The 17,274-nt window shown below is 47.0% G+C and overlaps 1 protein-coding gene across 1 annotated transcript in view; it reads left to right on the top strand.

Moving 5' to 3' along the window:
* Positions 1-17,274, top strand: part of CCDC175 (coiled-coil domain containing 175) — a 40,124-nt gene that overhangs the window by 709 nt on the left and 22,141 nt on the right. Inside the window, exons 2-8 of the mRNA XM_077323956.1 lie at positions 2,899-2,984; positions 5,085-5,196; positions 7,075-7,210; positions 8,855-9,083; positions 11,244-11,366; positions 12,555-12,664; positions 15,344-15,425. Coding sequence (XP_077180071.1) covers positions 2,899-2,984; positions 5,085-5,196; positions 7,075-7,210; positions 8,855-9,083; positions 11,244-11,366; positions 12,555-12,664; positions 15,344-15,425 — 878 coding nt within the window. The remainder of the gene's footprint in view (positions 1-2,898; positions 2,985-5,084; positions 5,197-7,074; positions 7,211-8,854; positions 9,084-11,243; positions 11,367-12,554; positions 12,665-15,343; positions 15,426-17,274) is intronic.

A 17,274-nucleotide genomic window follows, 5' to 3' on the forward strand; every position in this document is an offset into this window, starting at 1 on the left:
AATTTCGAATTAAAGACACACACACACAAACACAATTTCAACTGTGATCTTATTAACTAGGGATATGCCAAATTTTGCAACCCAAAAGAGGACTACACCAGTTTGGTGGGGTGGTTAAGAGCGGCAGCTTCTAATTGGAGTCTGCCCTATGGAGTAGTATATTGTGTATTCTGTTCCTCGGACCAGAACTTGAGATCCAAGCTTGGATCATAAAGCACCCAATTGGGAGCTTGAGATCACAGCTAGGATCGTAAAAAAAGCCAATGGGAAACAAGGATTACTGCTGTTCTGTACCTAATGAGATGCCAGAGCTAACGTACAATGGGAGATCTCCACTCTGGTCCAATGAGGTTATTGGGCAGAGAGATCTTTTTGTTCAGGATCTGTATATATTGGGGAAGTTTGAGGAACTTAGAGCCAGTTTGGTGTAGTGGTTAGGAGTGCGGACTTGTAATCTGGCATGCCAGGTTCGATTCTGCGCTCCCCCACATGCAACCAGCTGGGTGACCTTGGGCTCGCCACGGCACTGATAAAAACTGTTCTGACCGGGCAGTGATATCAGTGCTCTCTCAGCCTCACCCACCCCACAGGGTGTCTGTTGTGGGGGGAGGAATGGGAAGGCGACTGTAAGCCGCTTTGAGCCTCCTTCGGGTAGGGAAAAGCGGCATATAAGAACCAACTCTTCTTCTTCTTCTTCTTCTAATCTGGAGAGCCCGGCTTGATTCCCTGCACCTCCATGGGCAGCTAGGTGCAGTTCTGGTAGAGCAGTTTTGGTAGAGCAGTTCTGTCCGAGCTCTCTCAGCCCCACCTACCTCACAAGGTGTCTGTTGTGGGGAGAGGAAGGGAAGGTGCTTGGAGACTCCTTAGGGCAGTGAAAAGCAGGGTATAAAAACCACTTCTTCATCAGTTTTTTTTAAAAGAGCCCAAAAGTGGACGGACACTCCAAAAGGAGGACATGCCCTCTAATAACCCTCTTTACAGACTGAGCTTGCTGTGCATGGCTTTCCCCTCTCTTATATTTAGCATTTGTTTCATTCTTTAGAAAAGTGCATATGCCGCCTCTCTCCAAAGATTTGCACAAGTAAAAACAGTATGCTAAAATCATTTTTAAAAACAACATAAGGAATTAGTATTTTTTAAAAAGCCATTAAGAACCTGTTAGCCCTAAAACAACAAACTCTGCCACCCCTTTGGATATCAAGTTGCATTTTAATAAAAAGCTTATATATAGAGTACATATTTTTAAATTTGCCGTGATGTTAACGTAAGTACAGTAATCTGCTCTATAAAAGCTAAAGCCAGAGCAAACTAGATTAACGTCAGCTGTACAAAAATCTCCTCTTCAAGAATATAAATCGCACGTCTGGAGCATACTGAATCCAGATTAGTGTTCTGTTATGGGACAGAAGAACCATGGGTGACGCAGCTTTGCTTCAACAGATGCCAACAATTAGTACAGTACTTTTTAATAATCTTTTTTATTTCAGAATAAATGCATATTATCAAGCAGTGCTCCCCAACCTTTTTATCACCGGGGACCACTCAACGCTTGACAATTTTACTGAGACCTGGTGGTGGTGGTGGGGGGGGGTAGATTACTCCTCTACTCTCAACCACTGCCCTAACGCTCTCTGATCGCTATGGTCATGTTTAAACATCCCTTCAAAGTAAGATACAGACACGCCACAACAATGAACATAAGGAACATTTTATTTTCATGGAAATTTTAACTCATGACAATGACAAATCAATGGGAACCCTGAGCTTGTTTCTCTGCAACGAGATAGTCCCATCTGGGAGTGATGGGAGACAATGTGGCCCACAGGTTGGGGATCGCTATTATAAAGTATAGAAGAGTGAAAGGGACAACATATTACATTTACAGAATTATAATCTGACATTTCAGAATATTATATTTTTCCTCTTGCACCTTGTCGATAATACTGCAGAGTACCTATTTTATTTCCCCCCGACCTTACATGTTTCCATTGTTTCTGTTTTATTTATTTATTTATTTATTTGATTTATATCCCACTCCTCACTAGTGTCCTGGGGCAGATGCCTCATACAAATCAATTATTTCTTTCTATATCAATCAATATGATCCAATACTGCACTCCATTTTCTGTTAAAATTTGGCATTGATCTGCTGTGCACCAAATATGTAAATTTTGCCATTAACCCATATTCCATCAGTTTATCCAGTCTGCAAAATCTGAAAGAATTCTTTTTTCCATCTTGATACCTGAAAGATCTTGGCAGCTATTATCATTTCTTTAACAAGCTCACTGTACATTTTAGTACTGTGTGGTACTATATTTAATAATGTAAGTTTGGGTCCATTGCAAATCTGGTTTTCAATATCTTTTGCATTTCAAGAATTAGGACTCTACAGTGGATGGCTTATGGTTTTTTTCCAGGTATGCCAACAGAAAAGAAAAAAGGAAGTCATCTAACATTTGCATATATGGTACAATTACGTCCTGTAAAAATAAAAAAATTATGGGGAGTGTGCCCTACGCAGTCAGGCTTGTCTTTCATGGTTGCTACCTCTGAGTTGGGAAATACCTAAAGATGTTGGGTGTAGATTTGGGGAATAACCATCAAGTCCTGTTTTGAAAGCAGCTGGCACCAAATTGTCTGCTTTATTTGTGCCACATCCTCATCTAACGAAAGGCAGAGCGATCTGATCAGCCAGATCTAGCTGAGCATATGTCGAGGATGGTACTAGCTAAAAACGGAAGCCGGCTCAGGGACCTTACATAAAAGACTTGCTGAGTGGGATTTACAATGTTATATATTTGGATCTGGTTATGGATCTTTTGATGCTTTAAAGAGAGATTCGCCTCTCCCCCCACTCCAGTTCAAAGACTTTAGCGGTGTTTTAATTATCTTTAGAAAAACAGGTGCAAAATGAAGGACTTGTGTTCGACAAAGGAACTGTGCAGCACTTGGAAGAAGCCGTGAAAGCCATTAAAGAGCTGGTAAGGTGGGAAGTGGAGCAAAGAAGCACACCTTCCTAGGATATTATTGGTGCTTCTCTAGTTACCAGTTGGGCCTCATGTCATGATAAGGCAATGCTGGTGATGACCTTTGAAGCCCTTCAGCGCTCAGGAGCCATATAGCTGAACCACTGTCTCCTTCCCTACATACGGCGTGTCCTGAGGCAGCTGCACTGCTCCCGGGTGAATTCTGGGTCTGCTTTAAGGTATTGGTGCTAACCTTTAAGGCCATGTGTGGTCTGGGCCCAGCATATGTGAGGGACCACTTAGCTAGCTATGTCTCTCAAAAGATACTGTGTGATCATCCAATTCCAACAAATTGGTGATCCCTGGCCCTAAAGAAGTACATCTGTCCTCAACGTGCCAGGGCCTTTTTAGTCCTGGCCCCGACATGGAAAGAATGTGCTCAGCCTGCCAAGTGACCTCCAAAGAAACAGACTCCCCCACAAGAAAACCTTTGGAGGGAATGCCAAGCCCCCCCAATCCGGAATAGCCACTGAAGGGCAAAGCTGAAGGCAGTGTGGGGGTGGGAGTGGCTGTGGGCAACTTGGAGCTGCTGGTCTCAGCTGAGGCAGGAGGGCACCCTATGAACTGCAGTGAGTAGCTGGCACGTGTGAAAGGATCCCTGGGAGATACATTAATGCTCTGGAACGGGGACTGCAGTCCTCAAAGAGGCTGACAGTCCCTGATTGTACTCAAATTTTTTTTGTGCTAAAGAAATTGAGTTGGTTGTTTTTTATGCTAAAGAAGTTTAGAGTTTCAGGGGTAGTCAAACTGCGGCCCTCCAGATGTACATGGACTACAATTCCCATGAACACCTGCTAGCGAATGCAAATGCTGGCAGGGGCTCATGGGAATTGTAGTCCATGGACATATGGAGGGCTGCAGTTTGACTAACCCTGGTTAGAATAATACTAGTAAATGTTTTCAACAAAGGGAAGGTGTCAGTTGCTTTCAGAGTTCCAGACCAGGGGTAGTCAAACTGCGGCCCTCCAGATGTCCATGGACTACAATTCCCACAAGCCCCTGCCAGCAAATGCTGGCAGGGGCTCCTGGGAATTGTAGTCCATGGACATCTGGAGGGCCGCAGTTTGACTACCCCTGTTCCAGACTATCGCTGGGAAGGGTGCCCATATTTGTGTGCAGCACAAATATGAGTGCCAGTTGTGCTCTGCTAGTACCCCGCTGGCTCTGGTGCTACGGGCCCCGCAAATCCTTAAACCAGGCCTGACGCCAGGCCCTTGGTTGGAGGCAATAAACATCACTACAACTTGAACCAAAACATTGACAGCCTCCCTTTTTGTGGCTACACACAACCCGAAACCGGAAATTGAAGTCAGTAAAATCTGATGGTGAATCAGCCAGTGTGTTCAGTTTTGAAGGTTTTAATGGTTTAAGGTTTAATATTTAATGTTATTTATTGTACTGCATTTATTGTACTTTGTCCACTTCATGAGAAGGAAGGACTCCCTGGAGAAGAGCCTAATGCTGGGAGCGATTGAGGGCAAAAGAAGAAGGGGACGACAGAGAATGAGGTGGCTGGATGGAGTCACTGAAGCAGTCAGTGCAAATTTAAATGGACTCCGGGGAATGGTAGAGGACAGGAAGGCCTGGAGGATCATTGCCCATGGGGTCGCGATGGGTCGGACACGACTTCTCACCTAACAACAACAATAACAACAACAAATTATACTGCATATTGTACCGCTATGTGATCTTAAAATGATGGAAGCTGCCCTGAGCCAGCCTGCTGGGAGGGGTGGGATATAAAGGGTGATAGGATAATTGTATTTAACTGCGCGAAAGGTAGACATGTTGAAGAGGGGTTCAACTTGTTACCTGCAGATTTAGAGACAAGGGCTAGGAGCCAGTGTCCTCAATCTTCTCTTGCGAGGGGAATCGTGCTCAACATGACAAAATCCTTTCATGTGATGAGGGATGGGGGTTGTGGCCTAGGACCACTGTAGGGTTAGCCCATAGGGTTAGTCTGGACAATGAAAAATAAGCAAGAGTTGTGCATAATTTAGCAGAGATGCACCCCTTCGAATGGTGCTCTTTGATCTGGTTCCTGCCAATTTCCAGGAAGAAGAAAGGAGACGCATCCTTGAACTGCTGGAAGAGGAAACCATCAAGAACTGTAACCTCCGCGTCAGAGTCAAAGGAATCCCAGCGATAGTCATGAAAGAATTTGAAGGTACTTTCAAGTCAGTGTGTTCCTGGGCAGAACACGAGCAGAAGGGGCAAACTAGATGTTTTCTTTTAAAGAAATCTTTGGATCTGTGTTCTTCAATCGAACTCAGGTTTCCTGCAGCCGTTGAACACCTGTAAGAAATAGCTCTGAAGACTGCAGGGCAGCGGGGGGCCCTCCCTGCCGTTTTCTACCTTGAAACAGCATTGAGGGGGGAGTTCTTTCCCTGTTTTGGCTGCTCCATGTGCACAGAATACTCTGTGCGAAACAGCAAAAACGAAGGCAACAACTCCCACCCGCTGTTTCAGAGACGGAAAATGGCTTGAGGACACACATGGGCTCTTCTCTATTTTTCTAAAGCAACTGCCCACTGCTGCTGGGAATCGAGAGCCCTTTCTTTAAAAAAACACACACAAAAAAACCCTTTGGCACAAAATGCAAGGGGCTTACAAGCTGAGTAAGCAATCCTTTCAACCAAGCCTCTTGCACTTTTATTGAATTCACCTCATTGATTTGAGTGGCAATAACATTATAACAACAATAACCTTAATATAACAACATTAGGAATAGGCTGCCTAAGGAGGTGTAGGCTGCCTAAGGAGGTGGTGAGCTCCCCCTCACTGGCAGTCTTCAAGCAAAGGTTGGATACACACTTTTCTTGGATGCTTTAGGATGCTTAGGGCTGATCCTGCGTTGAGCAGGGGGTTGGACTAGATGGCCTGTATGTCCCCTTCCAACTCTGATTCTATTATTCTATTAACATTAGAGAATGATGGAACTGCAAAAGAGCATTGTCTGAGGAATCGTGCACGCACACAAAGCTCACACCGTGAATAAATCTTTGTTGGTCTTAAAGGTGCCATGGACTCAAATTTTGTTCCTCTGTATCCTAATTACAATCCTAATTGTAATTACTAATTATAAGAGCCTCTTGTGGTACAGAGTGGTAAGGCAGCCATCTGAAAGCTTTGCCCATGAGGCTGGGAGTTCAGTCCCAGCAGCCGGCTCAAGGTGGACTCAGCCTTCCATCCTTCTGAGGTTGGTAAAATGAGTACCCAGCTTGCTGGGGGGTAAATGGTAATGACTGGGGAAGGCACTGGCAAACCACCCCGTATTGAGTCTGCCATGAAAACATTAGAGGGCGTCACCCCAAGGGTCAGACATGACCCAGTGCTTGCACAGGGGATACCTTTACATTTTTATCCTAATTACAGAAGGGGGCATCACCGGAGGAGGTCCTTGACCTCTTTGTCCTCCAGGGCAACTGTTGTGGCTTCAGTGTGAGGCAGGATGCTTGGACCACTTGGACCACTGGTCTCATCCAGCAGAGCTCTTCTTATGCCCTGACGCAATGATCTATAAGTAGCACGGAAAGCCATGAAGCCTGAAGGAGTGAGAGGAATATGATAATTGTGTTTATTAAAACAGAGAAGGAGTCCCGAATCTCTTTGAGCCTGTGGACACCTTTGGGATTTTGAGAGGGGGTCATGAGTGCCCCTCCAAGATGGCTGCCACAAGAGGTGGAATCAAATGGAATACCGCCCTCTTCATGCTTCCTGAGATGAAGGAAATCCATGGAACCTCCTCATCAGTGGAAAAGCCTTTCATTTGAATGAGGACAGCCAGTCACAAACCCTGCCTTATAACAGACCTGCCCCACTCTCTGAAAAGCATAGCGAATGCCAAAGGAAGTCCTGGAGGGCACCTTGTTGGGAACCCTTGAAACCGGGTTGCTGCGTCTCTTCGAATGGGCAAGGATCCTGACTCTACAAGTCGGGGTCCGACTCAAGGGTTCAGGTGGGGCAAAAGCCCTCCTCCGCGAACACGGGTGCCCTGCGTTTGAGCGGATCCCCCCCTTGTCCGCTTTGTGTTTGTTCGTTGTAGAGCTCGTCGCAGCGGCCCGCCGGTCCCGTTTCCACAAGATCACTGAGATCGAGGCTTCCGTGCAAGAAGTGGTGACCGCCACGGAACACGCACAGTTCAAGCAGCAACTCCATGAGGAGCGCAATCTTGTCTTGTGGTAGGAGGGACTTGTTCAGATGCAATGGAGAAGAGACTTGGGGGGGGATGGCTGAGTGATGGGCTTCTTGGCCTTGACGTGGCCAGGAAGGATTTCACAAGAGAATGCCCATGAAGGAGCTGCTGCTGGTGGTGGTGGTGGTGGTGGTGGGAGATCCAGAAGTATTCCAGAGACCAAGCTGGGGGCCTCATCTGGGTAACACATGGGTGGCACTTTGTCTAAAGCACTGGCTCAATGGAAGAGGCTCTCCTTGGCATGCTGGAAGTCCCAGGTTCAATCCCCAGCATCTCCAGTTAAATGGACCAGGGTAGCGGGTGATGGAAAAGACCCTGGAGAACTGCTGTGAGTCTGAGTAGATAATAATACTGATCTTGGTGGACCAGGAGTTTGGTGCAGCCAAAGCACTAGGGGAGGAGCCGTGGCTCGGTGGCTGAGCCTCTGCTTGGCATGCAGAAGGTCCCAAGTTCAATCCCTGGTGTCTCCAGTTAGAAAGGACCAGGCAGGAGGTGACATGAAAGACCTCCACCCGAGATCCTAAAAAGTCACTGTCAGTCTGAGAAGAGAGAACTGACCACAGTGGATCAATATGATGCAGCTTCATGTGTGGTATCCCCTTCCCCCAACCACCATGGCTAGTAGCCACTGATAGACTTATCCTCCATGAATATCTCCAGTTCCCTTTTAAAGGTCTTTATTCCTCTGGCCATCACAGCATCCTGTGGCAGCGAATCCCACGTTTTATTTGCTCTTTGTAAAAGAGCATTTCCTTTTTTGCGTCCTGAACCCACTGACCATCAGCTTCACTGGATGCCTTCTAGTATTTTCGGGGGAGAGAGGGAAAAAATGCTTTCTTAATCCTCTACCATACAAAAACAGAGCCAGCTCAGTGCAGTAGTTAGGAATGCAGACTTCTAATCTGTTGAGCCGGGTTTGATTCCCCGCTCCTCCCCAACATGCATCCAGCTGGGTGACCTTGGGCTCGCCACAGGACTGATAAAGCTGTTCTGACTGAGCAGGAATCTCAGGGCTCTCTCAGCCTCACCTCCCTCAAAGGGTGTCTGTTGTGGGGAGAGGAAAGGGAAGCAGCTTTGAGACTCCTTTGGGGAGAGAAAAGTGGCATCTAAGAACCAACTCTTCTTCTTCAGTAATCTCAGGACTCTCTCAGCCTCCCTCCCTCACGGGGTGTCTGTTGTGGGGAGAGGAAAGGGAAGGCGACTGGAGGCCGCTTTGAGATTCCTTCGGGTAGAGAAAAGCAGCATATAAGAACCAACTCTTCCTCCTCCTCCTCCTTCTTCTGTGAGCTTGCAGGCTGACATTGGAGCAAAGGCTGGGTTGGGCAAATGGGTGAGCATGCAGAAGCACAAACAGAGGGGATGGTGGTGGGCAGACTAGCCCTCCAAAGCCAACCCTGCAGGTGAACCATTTAGAGGAGAGACACAGCTCTCTGATGGAGTTCTCAGCCTCACTCTTGATGAGGGACGTAGAGAAGGCTTCTCGTTTTGGCTCGTGGCCACCAACATATCAAAAGTACCCGAAATGAAATGTGTAAATCCGCGAGAAAGGTGCCCCTTGCCACAGAGCGTAGCAGAACGTAGCAATGGGGACGTTGATGCCCGCGCGCGTTCCCCATTGCTCTTTCGACAGTGAGGAGCAGAAGGAGTGCGGGGGCAAGCACGAGGAAGCCGTGGACCTCCTGAACCAGCAGATGGCGGCCAAGAACAGCTTCTGCATTCAGATGAACGAGCTCCGCAACTTGCAAGAGGACGAGGAGGAGGAGTCCACGTGGCAGATCAACGCCATCGAGGAACTGGAGAAGAAAATGGCCGAGGAGGTTTCCGTGTTCGAAGAACAGCAGAAGTTACTAGAGAGCCAGGTACGTTAGGCCAGTCGTGGCCAGTGATGGCAAGAGCAGGTTTTGGCAAACGCGGGATAAACCATTTGCAGCCTGGCTTTCGGAGATACCTTGGCGGGGGAGGCTGGGAATCCAGGGGCTTGGACCAGAGGTAGTCAACCTGTGGTCCTCCAGATGTTCATGGACTACAATTCCCATGAGCCCCTGCCAGCAAATGCTGGCAGGGGCTCATGGGAATTGTAGTCCATGAACATCTGGAGGACCACAGGTTGACTACCCCAGGCTTGGACCACAGAAAGCAGCTGCTCTCTTGCGGAACTACAAGTCTGCATGCTTGTTACCCGCCTGTAGTCCTTCCTCCAAAAGCCTGATGTGGCCATGGTGATCCAGGCTCTGGTTACATCCATGCTGGTTTCCTGTAGGCATTTTACCTGGGACTGCCTTGGAAAACTGAAATGCAGTACTTAGGCTATTTTCAGGGATTGGGTTGCCCGGTGTGTCCGGAGCCCCAGCCTAGTACTGGCGAGGGAATTTTTTGTTTGCTAACTATAGGTTGAGAAACTCCTGGAGACCTGGGGGTGGAGCTACAGCAAATAAATAAAATAACAAAATAAAATAACCAGTTACCTGAGAGAGCCAGCTTGGTGTTGTGGTTAGGAGTGCAGACTTCTAATGTGGAGAGCCGGGTTTGATTCTCCGCTCCCCTACATGCAGCCAGCTGGTTGAGAAAGCTGTTCTTACCGAGCAGGAATATCAGGGCTGTCTCAGCCTCACCTACCCCAAAGGATGCCTGTTGTGGGGAGAGGAAGGGTAAGCGACTATAAGCCACTTTGAGACTTCTTCGGGGAGAGAAAAGCGGCATATAAGATCCAGCTCTTCTTCTTCTGCTTCTGAGGGACCACATGGCTGTCTATGCACCCCCAAAGGACTCTAAGATGGTCCAGTAAGAATAAATTGGTTTTCCCTGGCCCAAAAGAAGTACGTCTGGCCTCACCTTACGCTGGTGGATTTTCATTCCTGGCCCTGATCAGGTGGAATGAGCCCCTGGAAAAGCTGGGGGCCCTGATGGAACCAAACCAGTCCCACGGGGCCTGCAAAATGGAACTCTTCTGCCAGGCGTTTGGCTAGAGCCTGGGAACATAGATGGTCTGACTAAACACCTCACATGTTTGGTGTAGTGGTTAGGAGTGTGGACTTCTAATCTGGCATGCCAGGTTTGATTCTGCGCTCCCCCACATGCAACCAGCTGGGTGACCTTGGGCTCGCCACGGCATTGATAAAACTGTTCTGACCGAGCAGTGATATCAGGGCTCTCTCAGCCTCACCCACCCCACAGGGTGTCTGTTGTGGGGAGAGGAAAGGGAAGGCGACTGTAAGCCACTTTGAGCCTCCTTTGGGTAGGGAAAAGCGGCATATAAGAACCAACTCTTCTTCTTCTTCAGTAATTTCAGGGCTCTCTCAGCCTCACCCACCCCACCGGGTGTCTGTTGTGGGGAGAGGAAAGGGAAGGCGACTGTAAGCCACTTTGAGCCTCCTTCGGGTAGGGAAAAGCGGCATATAAGAACCAACTCTTCTTCTTCTTCTTCTTCTTCTTCTTCTTCTTCTTCTTCTTCTTCTTCTTCTATAACAATACAAAGAAGAAAAAAAAGGGGGGAAAGCCCCGCTTTATCATGACATTTCCAACACTTACAATGATATTGCCTTAAAAGTGTACAGAAGAAGAATAAAGAAAAGATTTCAAATATTGCTTCTCCTTTCTTCTTCTTCTTCTTCTTCTTCTTCTTCTTCTTCTTCTTCTTCTTCTTCTTCTTCTTCTGGAATAAATTTGCAAAGAGCCTCCTTTTAGTCTCCTGACCTTGGGTGGCAGGGACCATGCCGTTGGTACGTCTTGGCCAGCTGGCTTTATCACTTCACTTCGTCAGGCTCAAAGCGTCGGAATGTTGAATTATAGCTCCTGGCATTTGCCCGCCAAAGGGTGTCTGGCTGCCAGCCATATAAGTAGCAGTCTTGTGCTAACTTTAGTTTAAGCAAAGAACATCATGCACCTGTTTCAGTGATCCTTTCAATAAAGAGATTTCTTCAGTCGAGAGTCTGCTTATTAGGGAAGTCAAGTAGGCACCGACAGAAGCAAAACGAGAATGCAGAGATTTTGGCTGAATTCCGGCTTGTTTGTGATGGCAGATTGCAGAGTTACAACGGCAGCTGCAGGCCCAGAGGCTCCTGACGGCCCAAAAGAGGCAGGAATACGAAGCACTGTTACCGATACTGCAAGATCTTCATGAGCAAGTTAAGGAAAAGTACCAGGTCAGAGAAACACTATGTCTGCATAATTAAGCCCTAAATTTAATGCTAAGATTGGCTGCCATTGTGGAACTGGGTAAGACCCCTCCATGTGGGTCACTCTGTCTGAAGTACCAGAACAAAATGTGTCCAATATCACCGTTAAGACCTACAAAGTTTTATTTGAGGTGTGATCTTTCTTGTGAATGCACAGTTCTTTAGAGAGTGAAATGGGAGTAAATTAGTAGTGACTGAAGAGAATAAATTAGCATTAAATCCATAAAAGCATCATGAAAATATCCAACAAATATGCAGGATAATGAAGAGCCATGGTGGAATAACAAGCCGAGTTTAAAAGGTTATCAGGCCTTAGGGTTCAACTCCAATTCAAAAAACATAGTAAAGGGAATAAAAATGCCAAGCGTACTGCTTAATGTGGCAGACAAACTTCCAGCTGTAGTGCAGTTGTAGAACAGTAAGATCCTATATCTTTGCATTTTCCCTGGTGGCTTCTGCCTTGTGTAGCAGCCTGCCCAAGGAAGTGTTACATATGTCAGGACCCTGCCTTACGGTATGGCATACTGTCCCCAACAACCAGTGGCAGCCCTCAGTAGTCTAGGCTTGTGTCCAAGCCAGGCACTGTTAAAAGTCTGCCACCCCTGCAATAGCGGGAACATTGATCAGATTTGCAGATGATACTAAATTGAGTGGGGAGGTTAAATTCCCCAGAAGAAAGGACGACTATTCAAGGAGATCTGGATAGATTGGGAAATTGAGCCATAGCCAACAAAGTGAATTTTAGTGGGGAGAAGTGTAAATTATTCCATTTAGGTAATAAAAATGTATTGCATAATTTTGAGATGGGGGATATCTGGCTTGATACTAGTTCATGTGAGAGGGACTTAGGAGGTTTGGTGGGCAATAAATCCAATATGAGCCAACAGTGTGATACGGCAGCAAAGAAGGCTAATGCGATATTAGGCTGCCTAGCTAGAAGCATAGAATAGAGCGAGGGAAATTATAATACCATTCTGTTCCACGTTGGTTAGACCTCTAGGGGCTTTGGTTGGCCACCAAGGGAAGCAGAAGGTAGGACCACGTGGAGTACTTATCTGCTTCTGTTGTATCTTCAGCTGGAGCTTCACGCACCTCTGTCGCCTTTTCTAGAAAGCGCTCAGTCCAAAAACAGTGGCTTGTGTTTTGCTTTCACAGACAGTTGAGAACTTGAGGCAAGAGCTGACTGATCTTCTCGAGAAGATCAGGAACCTAGTACTAGAATACGAGCAGAAAAAAGCCGAAAAGGAGAAGATCCTTCAACAGCAGTAAGCGAGATCTGCTTCTCCATGACATTGTCACAAGCATGGTGTCAAGTATCCCCGGGTGCCGTTAGTTCAGCTTACTTCTGATTTATAAGAGGGGCAATAATTCCGTCCTGGATCTTAGGAATGAGTTCTGTGCTCTAATTCAGGGGTAGTCAACCTGTGGTCCTCCAGATCTCCATGGACTACAATTCCCATGAGCCCCTGCCAGCAAACGCTGGCAGGGGCTCATGGGAATTGTAGTCCATGGACATCTGGAGGACCACAGGTTGACTAACCCTGCAATTAATTTATTTATTTTCACATTTCTATGCTACCCTTCCCCGAGGGCTCAGGGCAGCCTAGCTTTTTTTCCAACGCACATGAGATACACTCTCAGCACAGAATTCTATGAAAGCGAAGAGTGGTGAGCCTAGGCATATGCCATAGGAGGTGGTCTCCGAAAAGTCAAAAAAAAATTTACATATTGGTTGGAGCCATAATCTACAGATCCCACTCAGCTACACTTTATAATTAGTTCAGGCTTTGTATATAGAGTGTATTGTTATAATTCTGACCACTGAAGAAGACCCAGTAGGGCCGAAACGCGTTTGGTCTTACGTGCAGTTAGTTCTGTATAGTTTTTGTGTAGTTTTTCTTCTGTTTATAAATTGTGCACCACAATAAATCATTACTGTTTTTATAATATTTTATTGCACAGCTCAACGTCTGAGTTCCCACTTGTAAAGGTTGGGTTGTGTTCCTTTTTTGGTTTTGGTTTTGCATGGACCACCATTCCCATGAGCCCCTGCCAGCGTTTGCTGGCAGGGGCTCATGGGAATTGTAGTCCATGGACATCTGGAGGACCACAGGTTGACTACCCCTGCTCTAATTACTTTATTTATTTTCACATGTCTATGCCACCCTTCCCCGAGGGCTCAGGGCGACTGATGGTACCAAACACCTTCTTGGTAGTCTGTTCCCTGACTGGACAGCCTAGGCTAGCCTGCCGTCATCTGATCTCAGGAGCTATGCAGGGTCAGCCCTCGTGAGCATTTGGAAGGGAGACCCCCCTGTGAGGCTCCCACTGATATTCCCAACAAGCATCCTTATAGAATCATAGAATCATAGAGTTGGAAGGGGCCATACAGGCCAAAGAATCATAGAATCCTAGAGTTGGAAGGGGCCATACAGGCCATAGAATCATAGAATCTTGGAGTTGGAAGGGGCCACATAGGCCATCTAGTCCAACCCCCTGCTCAACGCAGGATCAGCCCTAAGCATCCTAAAGCAATCCTAGCGTGTCCAGTGTCCAGCCAGTTCCTCAAGTGCTAGCAACAGGGCACGCAGGCCTAGGCCTTCCCCTGAGACTGCCTCCTGGTTCTGGGATTCAGGTTAGTGCCACTGAGTGTGGAAGTTCCCCTCACTCACCACAGCTAGCATTTATATATTTATTAAATTTATATTTCCTCCCTGTCTCGAGTGACTCCGGACAGATGCATTGATAGACTTCTCCTCCCTGCATCTATCCTCTCTGTCTTTTTTCTCTCCATTCACCCAGAAGTGGCTCTCGTAAAGTCTGTGTTTCTGCCCCAATTATCATAATAATTGATAATGATGTCATCTGTTCAGATGTGTCTGACCCTCCGCGATTCTATAGGAAAGTCTTGGCCATGCGCCCCTGTCTCTGACTGCTTCTTTTAGTTGGCTCATGGCCATCCCTGTATCGTCTTTGATCATGTCAAGCCAGCAGATCCTTTGGTGACTGAGTTTCGTTTTGCCGCTGACCATGCCGAGCATTAATGATTTTTCTAGTGAGTTTGATCACATGATGAGTCCAAAGTAAGTGAGCTTTAGCCGTAATATCTTGCCTTCCAATTGCTTTAGGATGCTTTGGGCTGATCCTGTATTGAGAAGAAGAAGAAGAAGAGTTGGTTCTTATTTGCCGCTTTTCCCTACCCGAAGGAGGCTCAAAGCGGCTTACTGTCGCCTTCCCTTTCCTCTCCCCACAATAGACACCCTGTGAGGTGGGTGAGGCTGAGAGAGCCCTGATATTCCTGCTCGGTCAGAACAGCTTTATCAGAGCCATGGCAAGCTCAAGGTCACCCAGCTGGTTGCATGTGGGGGAGCGCAGAATCGAACCTGGCATGCCAGATAAGAAGTCCGCACTCCTAACCACTACACCAAACTGGAGATTGAGCAGGGGGTTGGACTGTATGGCCCCTTCCAACTCTATGATTCTATGATTCTAATGCCACAGTTGGCTTGCTCCTCTCCAAAACCATCTTGTTGGGAACTTTGGCTGTCCAGGGTATTCGCAGCATTCGTCTCCAACATCATAATTCGAAAGCATCTATTCTCCTCCTGTCTTCCTTCTTCAGGGTCCAGCTTTGGCATCCATAGCTTGTTAGGGGGGAGACTACGGCGTTGACTAGCCGGCACTTTGTATTAAGGCCGATATCTTTACTCTTCCATATTCGGTTCATGCCTAACATTGCGTTCCGGCCCAGTATTATTCGCCGTTTGATTTCACGGCTGCCTCCACCGCTTTGATTGATAATAATTAGGTGTTTTCAAAATACTGTAATTATCACTAACTAGAAAGCTACACAAATTACAGCCTGGTAAACACTCGATAAATCCTGCCTCCCTTATTTGCTCACAGAGCACCCCAACCTGACTCTGTCGGCTTTGTGTTCTCAGAGCTGCGCTTCGAAACAAGATGGCTAACATGGACCAGTACTTCCATGAGACGAAAGAGTCCCTGCTTCAGCAACTGGCCGAGGTAAGAAGGCCGAGAGGCACAACGCAAAGAAAACACGGAAAACGTGACACTCCCCCTGAAGATCAATGAAGAATGGTACCATTCCGTACTCATAGAATCATAGAATCATAGAATCATAGAGTTGGAAGGGGCCATACAGGCCATCTAGTCCAACCCCCTGCTCAACGCAGGATCATAGAATCATAGAATCATAGAGTTGGAAGGGGCCATACAGGCCATCTAGTCCAACCCCCTGCTCAACGCAGGATCAGCCCTAAGCATCCTAAAGCATCCAAGAAAAGTGTGTATCCAACCTTTGCTTGAAGACTGCCAGTGAGGGGGAGCTCACCACCTCCTTAGGCAGCCTATTCCACTGCTGAACTACTCTGGCTGTGAAAAACTTTTTCCTGATATCTAGCCTATATCGTTGTACTTGAAGTTTAAACCCATTACTGCGTGTCCTCTCCTCTGCAGCCAGCAGAAACAGCATCCTGCCCTCCTCCAAGTGACAACCTTTCAAATACTTAAAGAGGGCTATCATGTCCCTTCTCAACCTCCTTTTCTCCAGGCTGAACATTCCCAAGTCCCTCAACCTATCTTCATAGGGCTTGGTCCCTTGGCCCCAGATCATCTTCGTCGCTCTCCTCTGTACCCTTTCAATTTTATCTACGTCCTTCTTGAAGTGAGGCCTCCAGAACTGCACACAGTACTCCAGGTGTGGTCTGACCAGTGCCGTATACAATGGGACTATCACATCTTGTGATTTGGATGTGATGCCTCTGTTGGGAGTGCAGGACATACACTCCTGGGAGTGCAGGACATACTAGTGCAGAGGTGGCCAAACTGTGGTTCTCCAGATGTCCGTTCTGGCAGGGGCTGATGGGAATTGTAGTCGCATCGTAGCTGGCAACTACTTATCCTCCTCCTTCTTTTGTAGAATGGAGATGATTTGATGAAAAATATTTTTCTCCTCCTGCTCCTCCTCCTCCTTCTGTGAACTTGCAGGCTGGCATTGGAGGAAAGGCTGGGGTGGACAAACAGGTGAGCGGGCAGGAAGGGGATGGTGGTGGGCAGAAGAGCCCTCCAAAGCCATCCCTGCAGGTGAAGCTTTCAGAGGAGAGACACGGCTGTCTGATGAAGGAGTTGTCAGCCTCACTCTTGATCAGGGAGATCTTGATAGATTGGGAAATTGAGCCATAGCCAGCAAAGTAAATTCGTCTTCGAATTTCCAGGCTCATGACAATAAGCTTTTGGGAGTCCGAGCTCACTTTGCAAGATGTTAATAGATAATTTTGCTATGGAAAAATTATTAATTCATAATTAGAACTCAAATATACCCAGCACAAACCTATAAGTGATGAGTCCCCCACCGCCCAAACCAATAAGTGGTCAGCTTTTTCTTAAAACACAGGCTACACATGAGAATTTTTCATTCCTTTTTTGCTTTCATTATAATCCAAAAAGGGTATCTGTAAATAATCAGGGGAAAACCCATCCCTCCCCACACACACACATCAACCCTTATCATCCACCTCTTTGGTTTCTGTTCCCCTCCATCCCTCTTGTTCCCCTTTCCTACCTACAGCCCAGATCAGGAGGAAAAGAGAAATCTCTCTCTCTTGGACAAGGCTGATTTTCACAAGTGCCGATTCTCTCTCTCTCTCTCTCTCTCTCTCTCTCTCTGAAATTTCAGCTAGAATGAATGCAGAACAACAATTAGACAGTGTGTTAGGTCTCTTTCTCTCTCTTTCTCTCTCTCTCTCTTTCTCTCTCTCTCTCTCTCTCTCTCTCTCTCTCTCTCTCACACCCACACATACACCCATCCTGTTGCCTCCTTTGACTTCCTGGAGCAAAGGTGCCTTCTTTAAAA

Source organism: Paroedura picta, chromosome 2 (assembly GCF_049243985.1).
Source record: "Paroedura picta isolate Pp20150507F chromosome 2, Ppicta_v3.0, whole genome shotgun sequence".
Lineage (NCBI taxonomy): Eukaryota > Metazoa > Chordata > Lepidosauria > Squamata > Gekkonidae > Paroedura > Paroedura picta.